Consider the following 24,267-nt stretch of genomic DNA (forward strand, 5'->3'; position numbering starts at 1 on the left):
TTCACTGAATCCAAGTCAATCTAAAATATAGTTGGTCAGAACTGTTCGTCGCTATTCCGATCGACAGGTCGAAGGATAAGGAGACACAATTTGTATAACATTTGTTACAAGAAATAACAAGAGCGTCTAACCAGACGCACGAAAATAGCTCTTCTCTGTACATATTTTTACACGGGTACTTCTGCTACTTCATTTTTGCAAGGCATTCAAAATAGAAAAATATTAAATCTACAGCTAAACCATGTTCCTACTTCCAAATCTGCTACCGGTCGTGCATACACCCTAGGAATACGAGCACAGAGCTTGCCAAATAAATGCGAATGCGACAGCGAAATGAATTGTGCCGTCAAAATCACACACCATAACCACCGCATGAACTCAACGACGCACACGCGACTCAATTGCTCTATGACTGCACAAACTTTACGACACAGAGGCGTCTTTACTCGATGTTTTAATGAAGCGTTTTTTTCACACGAGGCTGATGAGTTTTATCACATTGGTAAGCCTGAGTTTTCAATGTAGACTTAACAAGCGATCATATTTTGCGCTCATTTCAACCAGGAACTTGGACGATTACAACACGAGACGACACAGCTAAAATGTTAGATATTCAATGTGACTGATAAATTCAGCCAATTAACAATACTTGTTTTGATTTTTGTTTATAATATTTTACATAATTTGAGTAAACGTTGAGCAAGCAAATTCCGTGGCAAATAAAATAACCGTTATTAATAACAAGGTAACATGGATGTGTCTATGGACCTTACTAAGTACAACATTCGGGGTAATTATTGAAGAAACGATGATGTTATCCTTAATTTTTGCTCACGCTGACTTCACCGGAAGAGAAGGTACAGAAGCGCTGTTCCTTTGAAGCGAATCGTACGTAACTTAGAGCAAGAGTTGTCATACGTCGAATATCAAGTAGTACTCATTCACTGTGCGTTAGGAGGAAAATCTTCCAATCTAGTATTACGAACTCAGAGATACAATTACCAGTGGCCGACCGTCGCAATCGTTGATAAGAATCAGGTTCTAAATTCTGGCGCTCGAATCCTTTCTCATTCATGATCTCAACTGAACAAAGCATTAACACAACAATGAAATTGCACACAATAAAAAAGCCCAAATGTATTACTTATGACACAGCACTACAAGTTGGTGCTTAAGGAGCCTATTGTAACGACGACATCCATACAACTAACCTACAGACAACCTGTAAGTTTCATCAACTTGAATGGCTTCATTAAATTCTTTTAGTTATTCCACTTTGAATTCAACTGAGCAGTTATTATTAAACGCAAAGGAAAGAATTTCATCAAATTTAAGGTGTACTAGCCATACAGGCCGGAACGTTGTTATTCAAGTCCATGCTGCTTGGTAAGATGGATGATGCTAGACGAGAAATATAGTCATAGAAATCGATTTACAAGGAAAGGCATGGAGTTCATCAGACAGTGTGAGTCGGAAAATAGGATAGGTATTATATGCGTCGCACCGGAAAAACAGCATGGGAAGTTCAGACCCCAAATTAGCAAGCTAAGCGGCAGTGAGTTAAATCTTCATCCACAGCCAAAAATTGATTGAATTAGAAGATAGGCAGGCACAGAGTGCGCAGTTGACATGCATGTGGCACCTCGAGAACCTTGGCATTTTTCCTCCTCTCTGCCAAGACCCATTAGACAGAGTGGGGAATTTACGATCATTTTCAAGCACCAGCAATGAGACGCTGCTGTAACATCATGACACGTTCATGGTAATTATCCAATAATAATGGCTGTCACTTGCAGGCATACAAATACATGTATATACACACACATGGCATGAGTACATCAAAGGTACAAGATCTACAAGATATATAAGACTATACTATTTGTGTACACATTATATTTAACAACTAAGAACATCCACAAGTACACTACAACTTTGTCACGACGTCGAGAAAGAAGACACTTGATTACTTCGCTGTCAGCGAAGGCACATGTTAGAAGCACTGAGTTGTAATATTTCGCGTCCGATATTAGTCATGTCATGCAATTCATCTTTTACAAACAACAGAACTTCGCTATCAAGCCTCTCGTTTCGAGTGCCCAAAATAAGTTTTTTTATGACAAATTTCATAATTGACACTTGGAAAACCGTACAAACGTGCAACAACGAATGGCAACCATACACCAATTTCACTATTGAGTAAAACTAAATGTAAAAAAAATATTCGCGTACTAAACAACTCCCCTGAAATGAAAAGTCACGAAGACTTACCATTCTCATGAACAGAACATTCCAGACTTGCTAGGGGACCACGAGAAGAAGCTTCTTCGGGTGAATGTTTCCTAGGAGAATCGCAGTGACAAGAAAAACGCGCTCGTAAATTCAGGTTCTCCTCACTAAATAACTATTCAAGCAGAACCAAAACCAGCAGCACTATCAGAATCTTAAAACAACATAGCTGTCGTTAGAGGCACCCGCTTGGTCAGCACGCTACGGGATCATCACCAAAGTCTGTACTGAACACTGGGTGACGTACTATGATTCCACATGTGTGATTAATGCACAAGCAGCACTATACTGTATTCTAGAACTTTTTCCTCGAAGTGTTTTCAGCAAACTTATTTCCATTGAAAATTAGGATAATACTTTCCCGAAGTTCAGTCTCTCTCTACCTACAGAAATGGGATAACGCAATTGGAACCTTCAGTGAATGGAAGGCACTGAATTTTCAATAAACTGTGCAGGAAATTAAATGAAATAAGTTCAAGTAATGCAACAATGCACATAATCCATAAATCTTTACGTTGGAACTAAACATGCAAATGAAGATATTAAACTTCGACTCCCAAGTCATCACTGTCGAAAAGAACGTGCGGTCTAGCAGGGCGAGAAAGCTCGGTGTCAGCGCTCGCTGCGTCGCTGCTAGTCAGCAACTGGCGGGCAGCGAGCTGGCGCGTCTGACCTCCCGAGCTGACACTGGCGGAACTCGTCAAAGAGACGTCAGAAGAAGTGCAGACGTCCGTCTCCTTATTGCTGATCACTAATTTAATACTACAGAGTGCATCACTCTTAGCGATGTGGTTCTCAGTGATCGGGATTACAGTTTGACCACCAACATGTCCAGCACATGAACTCCTAACACCGCCTTCACATGACGGCAAAACATTCTCACAATTTGTACCACTATTATAACTGCTGGAAGGCCTCAACTTAATGGCTATTTCACTGAAACCATTCACTGAGCTGTGATCAGTTACACTCTTTGTGCTTCCCTTATCATTATTGAGAGCGAAAGATGGAATTGCGGGTCGGCTCAAAAAGTTCTTATAGTCAACAGATGGCGTAGAATGAGACAGAGCCGAGGTAAGGTTGCTCTCATTTAACGACCGAATTTCTCCTGTTGGACGGAATTCAGAAGAAACAGAAGAGCTACTGGGACAAGCGAAGCTTTCTGAAGGACAAGCTCTGCGGTTGCGGTGGGCGACTTTTTCCGAGGGCAGCAGAGATGTGGTACGTTTAGGTACGACGGGCACCTCTTCCTCATCGTCGACTTTGTTGTCGCAGCCATCGTCAGGGTTGATGGTCACTGATATTCTGGCGGGCAGAGTAGCATGCACAGCACTTGGCACAGGGCTGGGATCACGAGGCAGTCTCTTGCTTTTGGCACCGCCGTTGGACGACAGCAAAGATTCGTTTCTCACGGGAGTTGGAGGCACAGGAGAAATGGTCTTGTCACCTATACTGAGGCGGTAGGGAGTCGATGTAACAAAATGAGGTGACCGACACAACGGCGAATTTAAAGTTACTCTCGTTATAAGTTTTTCAGCTGGAGTTGCTGAGGACATTTCGGTGTGGTTTGGTAGTGCAACGGAAGATGGGACTTGAGACTTGTCACTAGCACCTGAAGATTCGTCGAGTGAGGAGGCAAAATTCGAATTGGGAAGCAAAACGCCGGCACAAGCATTGGTGCTTGTAGAACTACTGAAATTCGTGTTTTCGTCCAGAGTACACGTATCAGCTCCAGCAGAGGCATCGGTATTTAAGACCGGAGTTTCATCGTCACGGGAAAAAACGGCCATGTTGGCACCCCCCGAGAGTACATTACTTTTTTCCATTCCAGTCACAGAAATCGACTCAACATCGCTGGGATCAACAGTGTAGCTCTTAGTTGGACTATAAAGGAAGAATGCCATCTTCTCTCTGGAAAATACAGATGTATTCATTAGCTTGTGTGAAAACAGAGTATAGAACGTATAATAAAGCACAACGACAGAGTGCGAAAACAATCTATCACTGCTAGGTTTACAACGCTTGACAAATCAAACAATTCAGGAACAGTAACAAGCATAAACATCTTATCAATGAGAAATTCGTCTTTGCTTGGTCAAGTTTAGACAATAACTGAAACTGAGGATATCAACTTGAGCACAACCCAGAGTGATGAACGGCACAAGTTGATTTATTTTCACTCTATTTGATTGCGACGAACATAAGCGTCTCACTGTCTCACTATTATACCTTCGTAATTGAAACAGGAGCTTCCCATCAAAATATTTAACTACTAGACATGTTCTTAGAGCACTATAACTACAATTATATAACAAGCCGCAGAATTATAATTCAATAACAACTGATCAACTGAGCGCAGCCTAATTTCTTACTTAAAACTGAGCAAGTCAGGTTGTGTAGGAGACGTTCGTGAGTGCCGTAATTTGTGGATCTCGCGCTTGGTGCGTCGCAAGACTTTGCTCACTCTGCGCTCCTCTGGCGTGTCGCTCAAGCCTGCGCCGCTTGCCTGTGTAATAACTTCTATGATAACTTCAATATTGAAGAGAGAAAGAGTCCAAAGATTTACAGATAATTTAGACATTCTCAACAATAGACAGTAGCAATGTTCACAAGAATAGTACCGTATCAATAAATTACAATAATAATTAACACCCAAAAAGCCTTTTTAATTATGAATTGTCCATCAATTGGCATGGGATTCAAACTGGAACCTGTTAGTAATATATGGAAGTTCGGATGAAATGGTTAACCAAATAATCAACCAGGATAATCTTTTGAATAATTCACTAAGCAAAACTAAAAACAAGTAATTGAACCAGTTGTTCAGTTTAATTAGTTAACGGTGGATTTTAAAAAAGGTAATTTTGCAATCTTTCTAACACCAGTTAAAAAATTTTAAATGGATTTTCACCTGTAAACTTGGAACATCATTTGTCAGGAAAGCTCATTATATTTCCGGTGATGAAGTAATCTAGAATTGTTTCTCGGTAGATTATTTCCTTCAATTCTCAAATAACTCACTCAGTTTCTAACGTGTCCAGCTAGTTATGATACGCACCTCTTCTCTGAGGATCGGGTTACCTTTACTTCAATAATTTCCCCAACACATTTTGACATAATTTGAGTTCCGTCGCGTTCCGATCAATAAATACGTCATCTTACATTACGGAAGCAATTCACTTACCAGTTTTTGAGATTCCCTGCCTTTTGATTCTGGGATTACACATAAAATTTTTGCTAGATACGATTTTCAATAAAGTTCTCAAGACTAGAAAGAAACATGAGTCATACAAATAATATATAGAAATTCGCACCAGTTTATTGATGGTGCGTTTAGTTTGGGGCGAGTTGAGCCACGTAGGCGGCGTGTTATTACTGCGCGTCTCTAGGGCCGCTTGGTGCAACTGCTGCTTCAGCGCTCGCAGCGACTCGAGCTCTTGTTGTAGGGCCGTCAACCGCTGCTTCTGAGCTGCCAAGTCTAGAGCCAAGTCCAGGGACGTGGGGCTCGTACACGCACTGCCTGCTCATTACAACAGATATTTAAAATAACAATAAAAGACGTAGTCGGTGCTACATTAAGTTTCTTGTGAGATCTATAGTGAAGAATTTACACTAAAAAATTCCAGAAAGAACATAACGTCATTAAGTATTCAAGACTATATGGGTGGATGATGCATATCCTGTACAAAGATATTCTTTTATAAAGATCAGAGGTCATCCATGAGAACATTGCTTATACGAGCTGAAGGTGGCATGAAGCACAAAATTCGGACTTCGAGTATTGAACGCCAGACATGGTTGATGACATGGATGCCTTCAATCTTAAGTCCACACAAACTTCATATGAGAATTCCGGCTGCATTTGGCACATAACGCACTCATCACAAATGTTATATGATCATTAGAAATGATATATAAATAATCAATAGATGTTCAATACGAGACGAAACTCTAGCATAATCATCAGTTTTTACACCAGGACATAGACCACTGAACTCGCAGATGGTTGAGGCTCGCCACCAGTAGGTATATATAATGAAGAAAGCACTCACTGATAGTGGGAGTGTGGACGCTGAGGGCGGCGCTGGTCTTGTAGCGCAGGGAGCGGCGGTGAGGAGAGCCGCGCTGGAAGGAGGCGCTGCAGTAGATGCTGCTGCAGCTGCGGTGCAGACCGACGCAGCTATCGCTGTCGCTACGGTTCAGCTGCAAAAACATTCTTATTGGTCATTTAGAACAGCTCTGAAGTTTCCAGAAATAAATGCATTAGATTTACTTTCAGCGAAATTAATATTAATATTTGTTATTCAAATAGTAAATGAATGGAAGTATTATCATCACAAAAGGCGCTAGTTAAAGAAAATGGATGATCCCAAACAGCATCACCAAAACGATTCAATCTTCTAAGCAACAAAATTACAAAAAGAATTAATCACTTGAGTTAATGTAAACAATTTTCACGTTAACCCAGCAGGAAATAATTGCGAGGTTATAAGCATAAAATAATTTATCATCTAAGCAAATTATTTATACGAGACTTCGTGCATCAAACAGGCAAAATAAATGAGAAAACTGTGCATTTCTGTTTGAAATTACCCATGACATTTCCAAGAGTTGGGCCGCTAAGTGCTTATATTATGACGCTATCGTAATGCAAGGTTTAGTAAAAAAGATGAATACCTGGCCAGTATAGGTACATTATTTAACAAATTGACACAGTGGACAAAAAGATGATTGATGCCTACCCTGCAGATGTTCTTGTTGTAAGAGGCAGCAGCAGATGGTGTGAAGGTCTGTGACCGTTTAATAAGAGCAGCACCCATGATAGTAGACAGCGTAGCACGCACGCCACTTGCTCCCTCACTAGCCGAGGCACCCATCAGACCTGCTCTAGACGCATCCGAAACTGAGGGAGTGCGAGCACGTGTCCCTGCTACAGGCACCGTAACACACTCGGTGTTGGTGGCCTTCTCGGCCGTCTCCACCAACGTCAAGTCCACGTCGCAATCTTCAACAACTGTGTCCTTCTGCGCGATACAAAATTATTTTAGCAATTATAGAAACAGTAATCGAACATTCAACTCCAAGACAAAACAAAATTTGAAAACATTACTCTTGAATACAGAGAAACCCTCCAAAATAATCAAATTCAGTCAACAACAGATTGCATGTTATCATTTAGAACTCTCAATTTAATTATTACTGAAGGAATATAAAATATATCATAGAGATAAATTTAATCTTTGCTATTTGTGTACACGATCGTTCAATAAGATTAAATGCAACTGACTGCGTCCTCAAGCAGCCGCTCAATGATGTCCTCCTGGCAGTCATCGCTGTCGCTCTCGTCTTCTTCTTCGTCAGAATCAATGACACAGGTCAGGTCCTCACTGAGCTCCCCTCCCACGCCGTGATGATGGTACCCGTGCAGGTTCAGACGCAAGCATTCCGGCCCCACGTTGCGTGTTAAAGTCGAGGTTTGTGATGAGATCACCGTTGACTCATCACTACTTTCCTCCTGTACAATTATGACAGCAATATTGAACTTGGAAGTGCCGGTTTATTGGAGAATTAAATTCTCTGATGCACTAGTTCCACAGGATCTTCCTCAACTTAATGTACAAGAAAAAAAGATACACTAAACTTCAGTTGAGTTCAAAATGACAGAATAATTATTTTCTTCGATTTACTAAATGTCCTGCAATTTTTTCAAGAAAGCAGAGCGCATCATCAAAATAAAAGAACTCAGTGACACTGGCAGTTAAACTGCACATCTAAGTAAGGAAACTGATAATGAAGAGCTGCTGACCTTGGCATTGGAAGCACAGGAACGCAATGTTGAGGAAGTGGAGCGAATGCCAGATGTTGCCGAGTCAAGCAGTGCAGCAGAACTGGACTGAGCAGCACAGGTCGTATGCTCAGACGTCGTTGCCTTAGAACTGTCAACACGGGCGGCAGGCTGTGAGCCTTCAGACGAGTCCCGAGGCGATGTAACTTTCTGAACGTTGTGTGCATGCGACGGAGCCAACAGCGAGAAGTGAAGCAGGTTCACCCATAGCACCTCGCAACTCGTGCTCCAGAAATCAGCCAGACTTACTTGAGCAAACGCCTGTAAACAAATGACAGAACTTGACTCCAGGCACGCGGATAGTCATTTAAATTGTAAAAAGATTCACAGTGACCATTAAATTGAGGAAAAAATTTGCCGGCACAAAAACCCTGAGTATACATAAACCTCGAATTTACTCACCAAAACGTTCATTACAACTGATGAAATTCTTAACTACTCTAAGCACTAGATTGATGATGGTCATTTATTGGACAGAACATTGAATCGACTCATAATATAATAAGAGTGAACATGAAACGATAAACCACGTACCACATGGACTTCTTGCGCCTCATCTTGTGTTGGTTTGAGGGCCCACAAATTGAGCTGTAATGTGTTGCTGCGTAGGCGGCTCCAGCTTGCTATTGGGAAAGTAAAGCTTTCACCAAAGGTCGGTTTCTCGAGGTCTGCTTCAGGATGTGTGCACCACGTGACACTGGTGTTGGATGACTCAGCTAGAGTGTCATGTGGATTGCTATTGTTAATAGGTTCTTCTTTTGGGAGATTTGTGCAGCCTGACACCAGGTGGATCTTGACGCATACTAGAGCATCAGGTGGCACACTCAGCGTGTTGAGGTGGCGGCCCTTCACCACGCATACCTGCAGAACAGCGTCCGCACTGAAGTATCTGTAGTGAACAAACAACTTTTATTAATATTGTAGATCATTGCTAAACAATGAAGCAATACAACTATCTTGTAGTTTAAAAACCTTTGAATAAATCTTCCGATTCCTATGAATAAACATAGCTTGTATTTTAGCCAAATCATAATTTGAAAGAATGAGGTATAAAAAACAACACAATCTTAAAATGAATCAAATGCATATCTCGTAGTTTGATAAGGCTTTTAAAATTTATCAAAGAGGTGCGAGATAACCAGTGAGGTAGCCAGACACAAGCGGGCTAAGCAAAAACCTCACTCTGAGGCTGGCCAGACACAACTGACTTCTTACAGCCACCTGAACACTCGCAACTTCATGGCTACTGCTCTGGCCGAACTCTGATGAGACCGGGACGGTTACATCAGACGCAAGTAAACATTTAGCTCTGGTACATACCGAAATAAAATATTCACACGAGATTAATCAATACTGATTGTCAAAAAATTTGCTACATTAAAAGACACGAGGATTCTACAACTTCATGCACCACGAGGCTTCTACAACAGAAAAACTGGAGCCAAATATCAAACTTTATGTGTACGATATTTGCTTGCTGAAAAGTAAACTAGAGCAGTTAAGTACTAAGCAAGCAAGCAGAGTAGAAATAAAATTAAGTAAACAGAAATTTAAGCAGACATTCAGGTTATTTCGGTGCTAACAGCCAAAACTGACCTCAATTTTAGCTGAATTTGTGGAGTATTGGGACAATCTGGAGAGTTCTTGGGATAAGCTTCATATACACCCGAGTCTCCGGCGACGCTCTCATCACTGACGGCAGCTGACATGCTTCCCCTGCCTCCGCTCTCACTCCCTCCATTTGAACCGCCGTCAGCAGTTCCTTTGTGCAGGTCCAGGACTGACGCATCTCTAGCCTTGAGGCCTCCCAGGTGCAGCGGCGCAACGCTGCAGTTGCTCGAGGCATTCAAACCACAATGAATCGAGGATCCAATGTCGTGCATAGACGGAATATTGTGCGCCATCGGTGAACTTTCAGTTCTTGTTAGTGATCTTCCCGCCACTGAATCATGAGTGCTGTTATAATTGTCCTGCTTTGAAGAATCAATCATGGATTTGCTTTGCAGGAATTGGGGCAGATTTTGGAGGGATTGTAGGTGCTGCAATGCATGCGATCCCATTCCTGTAGCATGTATGGCGTCAGAACTTCGGTGATGCAATAAATTACGTGAACTTCCACTCACAGCTCCACTTTCTGCCAGCAGTCCTACTTCTCTTAAGCGTATGTTTATAGCTTTAAGATCATCATCACATTCGAGATCTCCATCAACAATATTGAGTGTGGGGTTTGATTTGAACTCATTTGCCACGTCATTGCCAGACAATAGCTTCTGCACTTGTTCTTCCAGGCTTTCTGGTAGAGCGTTGACGGTGGAGTTGGCGGCTCCATCGCTCGGCGTTAATGTTGTGTTATAATCATCCACTTCACAAGAATTTGAATCGAGCATAGCTAGTGGATCACATGAGGTGGGAGGTGACAAGGAAGATAAAGAACTTCTCGGAGATAACGAGAGTGTTGACTGGGAGATCGTGATCACGCCTTCCTGTAGAAGACGTAACTTTTCAGCATACAGTTTGTCTTGCTGAGAGTTGGCACTCAAGAGCTTGTTGACACGTCGCTGCAGGTCTGCAACACTCTGAGCCAAGTGCTCGCTGCTGGCATAATGCACACCTTGATAGCCACCGCCGTAAATGTCGGTGAAACTCAGACTGGAAGCACTGCCTCGACTTGACGTGGACAAGGAGCCTAAAGATGATGAGGAAGACATCGAGAGTGTGGAGGCGGAAAGGGTGCGTAACTGTCCTTCAAGTCTCACCATCAAAGCCACGGTATCACGAAGTTTACTGAGCAGTTCGCTTCGTTCACTCTCCATGGCCGAACTAAAGTCAAATCTGGAGCGCTGAGAAGCACAAACGCCTCTTTCAGGTGCCTCCAAGTTCAACAAACGCTTTCTTTGCTCCTCCTCCAAATGGCGTATTTTATTCTCTAATTCTAATATCTGAAATAAAGAAATAAAAGTACATAAAAATCTCTAAAAATCAAGAAACTGCAAATAGATGCAAATCACACAAATATTACCATACAGAACATGTGACTACAAAAGCACGCAATAATTTTTAAATTTAGGGCTCTATAGCTAACATGACAAACCAAATTAATAAGACGTTGATGAGAAGCTTACTTGCAAAGGATCCCTGGCATGCCTCAGAAACATCTTGCACTCCTGCAGCAGCTGCTCCTTCTCACTCAGCAGCTGAAGTTGCCGCTGCACAGCACCGCCGTCCACGGCGCTCTGAGCGCACATGTTCAGCGCGCTGCTGCTCACGCTGCTCGCCTCGGACGACACTAAACCTTTACTCAACGCTGGGTTTGCAGCTTGATTTTCCATATCCTGAATTGTATTTCTTGGAGTGGTGATTGCGCTATAAGTCTGATGCGAGAGAGAAGACCCCGAAGCAACAGAAAGTAAGCTGTGGGCACTGCCAGAGAGTGCATTGGAAGACGAGCATCTTGAATCAACTGCAGTTGACGCAACATTGAAGTGGTTGCTCACTGAAGATGCAACAGATGTTTGTGTTAGAGCAGAGAGGTTGCTGTAGAGAGCCGTGTTTGCGAGTGTGGCCAAACGCAAGTCTAAATCAGCGAGCTGCTGCTGGTAGCATTTCAGCTGACTTTTGGCGCTGTTGTACTCGAGACGTAGACGTGTCAACTCGGCAAGTCTCGCTCCTAACGGCAGATGCTGAGGAAAATAGCAGGTTTTAATTGCTTGTCACAATCATTGTACAGTCTTAAATACACAGGGATGCAATAAAACTGCCATTCAACTCAAGTTGCATACCGGTTCTGATAAACTGTGTAGGTATATATATTTGTCTAATTATTCTCATTAAGGATAAGTGCAACATTGTAAAACAACTCACATCTGCACCAAAGTCAGTCTGAGAAGCAGTGCTGAGACGTTCTGTGACAGCAGCAGGGCCAGACTTAGCAGGCTCTTCATCTTCTATGAAGGATCGAATGTCTTCTCCGAGAAGCTTGAGGCTCTGGTGTAGCTGCTGCTTCTCCTTCTGGCCAGCACGCAGCAGATTCTCAATGTTACGCACCTCAGCCAGTATAGCCTGTGCCTCCTCAGCAGTGTAGTTGCAGCCATCCTTGTTAGCAACAGTGTCCCGCAGACTGAAATTTAATCAAACAACGTCATTTTTATGAGGTATTTGGTAAACAGGGAAATTCAAAATTCCTTGAACATATTGCGCTATAATTTTGGCAGTTCTTTTATTTATCCTTCAAAGCAATACAATAAAATAATGAGTACTGGATAAAGTAATAAAAATATGTATAGATGCAGTGCAATTCGTATTATAAAAAAAGATTCGGTAAAATCATTGACACAATAATCATGTAGGTATCCTTATATGTGGTCACTCGCTCAGTGAAGTGTCATTTATGAAATTTCAATCAAACACTTGGAAATTTCAATGCTCAAGCACACAAAAATAGAGATGATCAAGATTTAAAGAAGCAACAGAATTAACACGAAATTCAAAGTCATAAAAAAACTCGTCTCACTGAGTTAACGTGTTGATGCCAGCCTGCTGGGACGCGAGCTGCTGTCTCTCCTGATGCAGCTCATGCTTGAGGCGCCCCACGCGCGCCCGTGCAGCCAACACCTCCAGCTTGAGCTGACTGGGCTCCAGGGCACTGCTGCTAGCGCTCGACCCCGAGTACACTGCAAGCATAACGCTTGTTACCTCGAATACATTGAAACATGATAACTTCAAAGGCGCCAAACATAACATTGAATGTAGTGTTAGTGAATGCAACCCAGAATGCACTGCAAGCAAAGGACGGCATGAAGTCAGCAGCTTCACAGGAACACGTGAGCCTATTATTAACTTGTCTCACCACTGCCACGGCATGAAATGAACAGCTTCACAGTAAGAGATGAAGAGCTGCGGTGGTGCAGTGGTGAGAGACTCTGTCTCTCGCACCCAACTCCTGGGTTCGAGTCCCACTGAGAACAAGTTCTTCCGGGAAGCTCAGCTCATGGTCAACTCCACCATTCATCCAACTCTGGTATATAAATGAGCCCCTGGCTTGTCCAGGGTGTTGTGTAATGCAAAAATGGTTCTGGTGGGTCAGCGAGCCAGTGATGGTCGTGGAACTACCAGTGGCATTAGTGCCCGGAAAAGCTCACCTCACTCGCTCCCTTACCTAGTTACCACTACCAGGATGGGCAATTACGTACACACAGTAAGACATGAGCCTATTATTAACCAGTCTCACCACTACCACGGCATGAAGTAAGCAGCTTCACAGTAAACAATAAGCCTATTATTAACTCACCACTGTCTCTGGATGTTGTAAGAGCAGAGGAAGAGCCTGCAGCCTCAGGCAGAAGAGAGGAGTTGACCCCATCAGTTCTATGAAAAGACTGCATGGCATTGAGGCTGTGGTGTAAGGCATGGTAGTGTTGGCGTGCCAAGGCTAGCCTGTGCTGCTTAACCCCCAGCACTTGCTGTCGCTGCTGCAGGTCTGACGAAGCAGCTGTCAGATATTCCGACAACATCTGTTCTTGAACCAATCGCCATTGCTCTCTTGGGTCTTCAACTTGATTGGACTCTGATAAGATAAAGACATTTTACAATAATCAGTGTCATAACTGTAATTCAAAAGCAAAAAAAATACAATTAAAACAGACATTTTACAATAATCAGTGTCATTCAAAAGAAAAAAAAATCCAATTAAATAAACCTATTAATCTATCATCACAAGATATAATCCACACAAAAAGTTGCCCAGTAAAGAGGGGATAAATTACATTTAAGTCAAAATGACAAGTTGAGGCAATTTAGATTCTAAAAACTTTGCAACATCAGTTATAAGGTTACGTAGAACCCCACAAAAAACCTAGATCAGAGTTGTAAAAATTACTTCATTAGTTAGATATTACTTTGGGCATCTAACTTTCATCTGCCTGGAGGTTCCCATTCACAATCACCCAAGAGACAAATTCAAACAAAGTTTAGGTAAAAGTAATTACTGACTGTTGGAGTGGTCGACAAATATGGAGCCCAGCTGAGCATGATGGACCTCCTCCCAGCCATACGGTAGCTCCTGCCCTACACAATCAGCAAATGTGTGTGCTTTGGTGTAACTGCACAGAAATTCATGCATTAGTTCCATATAAACATTATTTAGTAACTCCTAACATATATGGAACTACCAGCATTTTATACAAATTTTCTATGGTAATTGCAGAGACATGTGATCATAAGTGATTTACAAAAACTATATGTAGTGTGACTGTACAGGCCTGTGAGCATTAGTGCTTTATAAGAACTATGTAGTGTAACTGTACAGACATGTGAGCATTAGTGCTTTATAAGAACTATGTAGTGTAACTGTACAGAGATGTGAGCATTAGTGCTTTATAAGAACTATGTAGTGTGACTGTACAGACCTGTGAGCATTAGTGCTTTATAAGAACTATGTAGTGTGACTGTACAGACCTGCGAGCATTAGTGCTTTATAAGAACTATGTAGTGTAACTGTACAGACCTGTGAGCATTAGTGCTTTATAAGAACTATGTAGTGTCACTGTACAGACCTGTGAGCATTAGTGCTTTATAAGAACTACGTGGTGTAACTGCACAGACATGTGAGCATTAGAGCTTTATAAGAACTATTGTACGTAGTGTACCTTGAAACAGAGTGACTTAGACCATTTGCAGGGTGTCTTGGACCATTTATAGCTCTGACCTTCTTGTGATACAAATAGTCACATACTGTCAACCGGGGCTACTCGAGACAATTTTGATCGTTTTTCATTCATAACTTACCATGAAACATTTCATAAACAAGTTTAGGCTCATTTCAAAGCTCTTTGCAAGGGCTATCACATGGCTTCTCCAAAAAATTCCATATGCTATTCGTAAGGTGCCAGAAGCAAAAAAAAGAGTGTCCCAAGTAGCCCCATCGAACGGGGTTACTCGGGACACTTGGAATAAAACTTCATTTTAAAACATTTGAAGCATGCAGAGTGTACTCATCCATTTCTAACAGTACTCTGAAGTCCTCTTTCATTGTAGATGATGTAGAGGTAGAATAAATGACATTTTCCGTGATTATTACTTCTTTTTCCTTTATTGATATGATATTACCATATACATTAATTACCGTATTATTGATGCGATATTACCGTATCCGTGAACAGGTCATTGAGCATTTCAACTACCTTGTCCACTGCAAGCTTCATATCAGCAGCCTTATAGCATTTTTTCTGTATCTGTAAGCTTACAGGACGGCTTGTAATTTCACACCATTTTAACTGGGTTAAGTGAATTTACTATAAAAAAGATCGTGAAAAACAGACCTGAAACAGAAATGAATGTTTTAAAGACAACCATCATATGTTTTGGAGATATAAATCATAGTTTAGGTCAATTGCTTTTCATTCTATGATGCCTGGTGCACAATTCTATATATGACATTCTATGCACAATTTTGTGATGACCGATGATGCACTAATTTTACGATAAGTGAAATTTTTTTGCTGAGCAAGGTTCAATATTCTTTGTTTTTAATGAATTTTTTCTTAACTGGAGCCTTTGCTGAGGTTCTACTGTAAATGCGTTTTTGGGGGTGTCCCAAATAGCCCTTTTTACCCCGTCCCGAGTAGCCCCACCGTGCGGAAATGGCCGCCATTTTTTGGGGGGATTGAGGTATGTAAATTCCACAAATAAAGTTTTCATGCTGACACTTGTCTGCCACTTTTTTCTAAGCAAAATGTTTTAATACTTCAAATATTTTTTTTACTACAGACCTTGGCAGAAGTAACTTTTCAAAATATCGTTTTTCACCATTTTTTTTCAGGAATTTTTCACCATTTTTTTTTCAGGAAGCTAGTAAATGTAGTATTTTTTAACTCCCTTTATACTACATAGATAGGAAAAATGTTGACGTTTACGCCACTATATTTAGTTTTGCAATATTCCAATTAGTTTTGCTACTAAAACAGTTTTACGCCGTGTCGGACTGTCCCGAGTTACCCCGCCCATCCCAAGTAGCCCCGGTTGACGGTAGTAAATATATAGGAGATATCTCTTTATTGTATTTGCAGGTTATCTCGTGGTAGTTGAAGAGCCATCAACACAATTTTTCTAAGATAAAAATTTTTTTTGAGTACAGGGTTTTATTTTCTTAAATGTCAAAAAGGTCCAAGTCACCCAGTCAATGCTTCAAGTCACCCCATTTTCTGGTAACCGCACAGACATGTGAGCATTACTGCATTAGTGCTTTATAAGAAATATTTGTCATGACAGGATCAGGGGTGAAATGATTCTATATTGATGTGATGACAGGGTTAGGGTGATAGCATTTGGGTGATGGGATGATGCAATTCTCTTACCACTGGGTTTACCTGTCCCAATGGCCAACTTCCAAGAAATGATGGTACAGAGAAAATTTTGAAAATATTCTGAATGAAGCTCTGACCAAGTTTCAAATTTAAACAAAGATTAGACAAATTTTACATTAAGTTTGGGTACATCTAAGACAGACCTCTGAAAGAATTATTCAACAAATCTTAGGTAAGGCAGGGTTCAAGAGCTATGAATGAAATAAAATTAGCATGCAAAATATATACCAATTGAATCTTAAGGTAAGTTAGTAAAGAAATTAGTAGGTAACTATGAATCCACTTGCATGATTTTATCTTTTACCATCAAACAGGGTAATAAGGGACAGGCTGGATAAATGGGGACAGTCGTCCCACATTTCGTCTAAATGTTGTAGGAGCTTAACTAATCAAAATATTGAAAACTAAAAAGAGTGGCATAAAGTTCAACATTTATACTACCGTCAAACGGCGTAATAAGGGACCGGCGGGGTAAATCGGGACAGTTGTCCCACATTTCATAGAAATGTTGTAGCAGCTAAAGTCATCAAAATATTGCAAAACTAAAAATAGAGGCGTAAAGTTCAATATTTTTACTTTCTAATCACAGAAAAAAGTATGAAATGTGAGATTTTGGAAAAGTACCTCTGCTAGGGTCTGTAGAAAAAAAATATTTGCCATATTAAAAATTTTACTAACATAAAAGTTGCACACAGGTGTTGGCTTAAAAATGTGATTGACCGAATTTGCCTATCTCATTCCAAAATAAAATGGCGACCATTTCTGCACAAAAGGGTAATAAGGGACACCCCCTGGGGTAATAAGGGACACCCCAAAAAATGCATTTACAATAGAACCTCAGCTAGCAAAGGCTCCAGTTAACCAAAAAAACTAAATTAACAACAAAAAATTTGGATTACATTTACCTCACTCAGAGAAAAAAATTCATTTAATGGAAAATTGATGCATCATTGGTCATCACAAAATTGTGCATAGAATGTCATAGATAGAATTTTGCACTGGGCAACATAGATTGAAAAGTAATTAACCTAAACTATGATTCATTTCTCCAAACAATTTTATGATTGTCATTAAAATTTTCATTTCTCTTTCAGGTATGTTTTTACGATCTCTTTTTGTGAATTGAATTCACTTTACCCAATTAAAATGGTGTGAAAGTACAAGCCATGGTATCCTGTAAGCTTGCAGATACAGAAGAAATGCTACATGGCTGCTGATATGAAGCTTGCAGTGGACAAGGTCATTGTAAATGCACAATGGCATGTCCATGGACATGGTAATATCACATCAATAATACAATGATGCATGGTTATGGTAATATCATATCAATGATGGAAAAACAAGTAAAAAACACAGAAAATGTCATTTATTCTACATCTACATCATCTACAAAGGAGGAGGACTTCAGAGTGCTGTTAGTAATGAATGAGCACACTCTGCATGCTTCAAATATTTTAAAATTAAGTTTTGTTTCAAATGTCCCGGATTATCCCATTCCCAGGGGTAATTCAGGAGGCTTTTATTTTGCGTCGGGCATCTTACAAAAAGCATACAAACGTTTTTTGGAGATGCCATTCAATAGCCATGCAAAGAGCTTTGAAATGAGCCCAAACTCCTTTGTGAAATCTTTCATGGTAAGAAGTTATTAACAAAAAATGCTTCAAATTGTCCCTTGCCATCAAACGGGGTAATAAGGGACGGTTTTGAGCGTTTTTTGTTAATAACTTCTTACCATGAAACATTTCAAAAATGAGTTTAAGCTCATTTTAAAGCTCTTTGCAAGGGCTTTCAAATGGCATCTCCAAAAAAATCCATATGCTATATGTGAGGCGCCAAAGGCAAAATAAAAGCGTCCTGAATTACCTCTCGCAATGGGGTAATCTGGGACACTTACAATAAAACTTGATTTTAAAAAGTTTGAAGCATGCAGAGTATACTCAACCATTACCAACAGTACTCTGAAGTTTTCCTCTTTCATTGTAGATGATGTAGATGTAGAATAAATGACTTTCTGTGATTTTTACTTGTTTTTCTTTTATTGATATGATATTACCATATTCATTAATTACCATATTATTGATGTGATATTACCATCTCCATGAACATGCCATTGAGCATTTACAACAACCTAGTCCACTGCAAGATTCATATCAGCAGCCATATAGCACTTCTGTATCTGTAAGCTTACAGGACGGCTTGTAATTTCACACCATTTTAATTTCGTTAAGTGAATTCACTAAAAAAAAATATCGTAAAAAACATACCTGAAACAGAAAGGAATGTTTTAGTGACAACCATCATACGTTTTGGAGAAATAAATCACAGTTTAGGTCAATTACTTTTCATTCTATGATGCCTGGTGCACAATTCTATATATGACATTCTACGCTCAATTTTGTGATGACTGATTATGCACTAATTTTTCGATAAGGGAATTTTTTTTGCTGAGCAAGGTAAATGTAATCAAAATTCTTTGTTGTTAATAAATTTTTTTGTTAACTGGAGTCTTTGCCAAGGTTCTACTGTAAATGCGTTTTTAAGGGTGTTCCTTATTACCCCGGGGGGAGGGTGTCCCTTATTACACCATTGCGCGGAAATGGCTGCCATTTTTTGGGGGAATGAGATAGGCAAATTCCATCAATCCAGTTTTCAAGCCGACACCCATGTGCAACTTTTATGTAAGTAAACTTTTTTTTTTAATACGGCAAATATTTTTTTTTGCTCCAGACCTTAGTACAGGTACTCTTCCAAAATCTCACTTTTCACACTTTTTTAGTGATTTTTTAGAGATAGTAAATGTGTGATTTCTTAACTAGCTTTTAATGCCTTTTATAGATGATAGATAGTAAAAATGTTGAAGTTTATGCCACTATTTTTAGTTTTGCAATATTTTGATTAGTTTAGCTGCTACAACATTTCTACAAAATGTGGGACGCGCGTCCCAATTTACGCCGCCCATCCCTTATTACCCTGTTTGATGGTATTACCCCATTTGACAGTATTTGTCATTTATTCATCATTCATATATCACATATTTATAATTCATTTATATAATTTATTCATCACTTATTTATCAAACTGAAAATTATTCTGTTCAATTCTGCCTCCTGGTGAATTAATACCATTCACGCCCATCACTCATCAGTCACATACATTTTCCCAATTCACCAGCAGTCTAAGTCTCAATTAACCCTTTCGTGACGGCAATGTGTTATACAATATTTTATTCACATTTTTCTACAGAATCATCGTGAGCTTGGACCAAATATTGCATCTCTGTAAAAAATAATTAAATATATGTTAATGGTAAAAATTATATATTTGGGACTAGAAAATCCCGGTAGTATATCATCACTATATGGTTCCAACTGAGGTGAGCAGGTGACACAATTTGCGACATCACTGATTTTGATAAAAAAAATATTTTTGTAATATATTTTGTTAGTAGTTGAATAATATCACAAACTTCCTTTGGCAAACACGTGTAATAGCTTACATAATAACATATCCCAAAAAACCTTTATTAATATTCCTTTAGATTAGACATATGTAGGCGCAAAAGTGTTTCTAATATGTCCCTGTAGTTAGCTATGCCTTGAGCTTGAATTTAGCGCTACATGCAAGTTATGGAGTAAATCGTTAGTCGGGACGTCACAGTCCCGTCAGTCAACTACTTTTGAGTTGACATGGCGCAGGAGTGTTACTCATGTAACCCTGTAGTTAGCTATGCCTCAAATGGTGCGCTGTAGGCCTATGCAAGTTATGGAGTAAAACATTGAGCGGGACGTCACAGTCCCGTCAGTCACGAAAGGGTTAAAAGCTTTTATTTTAGCCAGAACAGTCTGAACAGATAGCCTACAAGACTAACAGTAACAAGAGCTTCCTAATAATGCTAAAAATTTTTAAATTGGCTCATAGGAAATTTAGAAAATGATAGTTTTTCTTTAAAAAAGTGCCAAAAATTTGCGTATTTTTGAAATGTGAAAAAAGTTTTAAAGCATAATGAAGGGATTTTTTTTAGCTTTTTCACTTTTATTTGTAATCCACTTATATTTATAAGGTATTTTTCTATATTTTTTCTCTTTTAAGATGTACAATTCTCATCAAGATTAGAGGGAAACATTTTTTTTTGCAAATACCTACACTTAACAGAAAAAATCATGGGTTAGACTTTTAGAGCATGGTGGCAGGGAATTATTGTGAGTACTTATGCGTTTGCAAGAGATAAAGAAGCGTTGATCGGTTCAAAATGACATAAGAACAGGTTCTTTTGAATAACCTATGGATTGCCACCATGTTTTAGAGGACTTATCACGGGTTAGGACTTGAATCATATCCTATTCATTTGCAACCAATGCAAAAAATATAACAATATTTATGACTTTAAACTTAAAACTTGATACTTGATAGCCTATTACAAAAAAGTTAATTAACAGAAATTATAGAAATGGGTAAAACATTATCACTGATCAACAGTGAAACATTCCTCCACAGGCTCCACACTTTACTTCTGTCAGTGTTGTGTTGTCGAAGCTTCTCAGGCCAGGAATTCGCAAGATCTACCGCAACTTTGCAGAGAAATTAAAGTAGGTCCAAACTCCAAAGTAAACATTGATATAGACTATAGAGGGATCATCTTCCGAATCATTAGAGTCAGGTTTAAAATTTAGAATTAGACAAGCTACACTACTTTCACGTGTACTGAAAATAGTGTACTAGTAAACTTCAGCATCGTAAGGCCACCACCACCACGGAACAAGTTCTTAGGAATGCAGTGTACCTATAACTTACCTATCTCTTGGGTCGATCCAAGTGGTTTTCTCGGAATTGTGATCAATATAATATATTTTTCCATCTTCAGCATATCCTATCTCCCATCCGTTAGGTAATGGTATTTCACCATATCGTCTCCTTGGCATGTTTTTTCAACAAAACACAGCGAAATTTCCATCACTACCTCACTCTGTCCTCCATATTGAAACTACTGATGACATCACGAAAAACAGCGGCCAATAAACAGAAACTACCCGCTAGAACTGTGACGACAAGAAACGTCATGAAAATATATCCAATGGCTTGACTGTATTCTGTTGAGATTCATGACGTCATAGATTGATGGCCAATCATAGCGGAGCAATGAGCCTGACCAGATGAACACCCCGCATTCCATTCTTTTTCAAGCAATTTTTGCTCTTATGCTCCCGTACATAGGAAAGTCCTTTGTATGTGATGAAAATCACGCAAGGGGTATAGAAATATATTTTGGTAAAAAAGGAATTTAAAGGTCAGAGTACGCATCAAATGAAATGCAAAATTCCTGCAAGAAACTATGCAAAACTAAATTTGCATGTGTTTCTATCGATGGCGTATTTTTAAATTTGTTAGATGTTGGGTCCTTGCAATGAGGACAAAGGATGGCAAACCCCAACGAACGAAGGAGACAAGAGGTGAAACTCTGCTATGTGTGCGTTTCTTTGGAAATTGGTGCATGCTTGCGTACACGGGAGTTGCGTACACATGACGATGCATACGCAGTCACACTCACATGATAGGTTCTACCGAACACTTGAATATTACTTTGCAAACGCTGTATATTTGAGCTTAAAACTGCTACCATTATTCACAGTAAACAAGATTCCCTATAAGATTGTACGTAAACAGTGATGGACATGAGTTTTAGCCGACACAGACGGTTGCTTCGCGTCTCCCTCGCGACTCGGAGCGACCGAGGAATGCGCCGTGAGGCCAACATTCCTGCAGCTTTCATCTCTTATCATGGCGGGAGTTATCGCCGAGCACTTGTCACTTTTGGTGAGCCTCTCCCCAAATGTGGTAATCAATATGGAGTTTCATGTCATAGTGATGGTGCTGACGGTTAGGCCTGATGATGTTTATTGCTCTTAATACTGAATAGAATTATTACAATCATAATATCATTCGATTATTGCTGTAAATGCGTTGTTCTGAGTTCGCTACTTTGTTGCAATTTTCGGTAAAGTTTAACAGTAAATGTTTTTCCATTTTATTTAACCGTTTTTCAAATACGCCACTCAATAACAAATTTACGCTCAAATACGCCAATCAATAACGAACTATACACTCAAATACGCCACTCAATAACGAACTTTACACTCAAATACGCCACTCAATAATGAACTTTACGCTCAAATACGCCACTCAATAACGAACTTTACACTCAAATACGCCACTCAATAACGAACTTTACACACAAATACGCCACTCAATAACGAACTTTACACTCAAATACGCCACTCAATAACGAACTTTACGCTCAAATACGCCACTCAATAACGAACTTTACGTTCAAATACGCTATTCAAAACTTATTAAAATGCTACTGATGCTATAGGAGGCCACTGATGCTATAGGACGTCACTGATGCTATATAGGAGGCCACTCTGAGGCTATAGGAGGCCACCGATGCTATAGGAGGCCACTAACTGAGGCTATAGGAGGCCACCGATGCTATAGGAGGCCCCTGATGCTATAGGAGGCCACTGATGCTATAGGAGGCCCCTGAGGCTATAGGAGGCCACTGATGCTATAGGAGGCCACTAGCTGAGGCTATAGGAGGCCACCGATGCTATAGGAGGCCGCTGATGCTATAGGAGGCCACTGATGCTATAGGAGGCCACTAATGATATAGGAGGCACTGATGCTATAGGAGGCACTGATGCTATAGGAGGCCACTAATGATATAGGAGGCACTGATGCTATAGGAGGCCACTGATGCTATAGGAGGCCACTGATGCTATAGGAGGCTACTGATGCTATAGGAGGACACTGATGCTATAGGAGGTCACTGATGCTATAGGAGGCCACTGATGCTATAGGAGGCCACTGTTGCTATAGGAGGACACTGATGCTATAGGAGGCCACTGATACTATAGCAGGCTACTGATGCTATAGGAGGACACTGATGCTATGGGAGGCCACTGATGCTATAGGAGGCCACTGATGCTATAGGAGGTCACTGATGCTATAGGAGGCCACTGTTGCTACAGGAGGCCACTGATGCTATAGGAGGCCACTGCTGCTATAGCAGGCTACTGATGCTATAGGAGGCCACTGATGCTATAGGAGGCCACTGATGCTATAGGACACTGATGCTATAGGAGGCCACTGATGCTATAGCAGGCTACTGATGCTATAGGAGGACACTGATGAGTCTGATGCTATGGGAGGCCACTGATGCTATAGGAGGCCACTGATGCTATAGGAGGCCACTGATGCTACAGGAGACTAGATGCTATATAGTAAAGCACTATACGCCAGCCAGCAATATAGCATCAGTCCAGCATTGCCAGATCGCTTGTCTTAAGGCCCGTTTCCACTATGAGACTCTGCGGGACTGACGATTCAAAAACTGGCTTTTTCAGTCCGGACTGAGGCAGTCCGGACCATCAAGACTTGAGTGACGGGGAGTCAAGCGCTGTTCAATCTTTTACTGGACTTGCGTGACGGACGGGCACGGGCTGCTGTGACGGGCATTCGGGCAATCGGCAGTGTCGCTGTGACTTTCGTTCAAAGAGGTTGTGCGCTGGGCTGGCGCTCCAATAGACGCACAATTGCCTGCCTCTTTGCTTAACTGACCATGTCGCACGACGGAGACTGGAGCAGAGATGTCACTGAAAGGCTTATCGATTTATATAGAGAGGCACCTTGCTTCTGGCAAGTAAAAAGCTCTTTTTACAGAGACAGAATCTTGAGAATTAGAGAAAATAAGTAAAGAAATGGAGAAATTATATCCATCCA

At 40.5% G+C, this 24,267-nt stretch overlaps 1 protein-coding gene across 2 annotated transcripts; it reads right to left on the reverse strand.

The window, feature by feature from the left end:
- Positions 1-89: 89 nt before the first annotated feature.
- LOC108682587 (protein kibra) lies at positions 90-21,496 on the reverse strand. Of its 2 annotated transcripts, none has more exons than XM_018171792.2 (15): positions 21,283-21,496; positions 14,120-14,229; positions 13,419-13,694; positions 12,642-12,801; positions 11,993-12,248; positions 11,254-11,811; positions 9,728-11,070; positions 8,666-9,020; positions 8,093-8,392; positions 7,574-7,801; positions 7,029-7,307; positions 6,339-6,489; positions 5,601-5,806; positions 4,659-4,792; positions 90-4,197 (listed from the first exon to the last, which is right to left on the reverse strand). In XM_018171792.2, the coding sequence occupies exons 1-15, from the start codon at positions 21,408-21,410 to the stop codon at positions 2,829-2,831; spliced, it is 5,853 nt and encodes a 1,950-aa protein (XP_018027281.1). In that variant the 5' UTR covers positions 21,411-21,496; the 3' UTR covers positions 90-2,828. The 2 variants fall into 2 exon arrangements, with proteins under 2 accessions (XP_018027281.1, XP_018027273.1); XM_018171784.2 differs by having other exon boundaries at positions 7,029-7,310.
- Between the last annotated feature and the right edge of the window lie 2,771 nt (positions 21,497-24,267).

The sequence above is a fragment of the Hyalella azteca genome, unplaced genomic scaffold, assembly GCF_000764305.2.
Source record: "Hyalella azteca isolate HAZT.00-mixed unplaced genomic scaffold, Hazt_2.0.2 contig17489, whole genome shotgun sequence".
NCBI lineage: Eukaryota > Metazoa > Arthropoda > Malacostraca > Amphipoda > Hyalellidae > Hyalella > Hyalella azteca.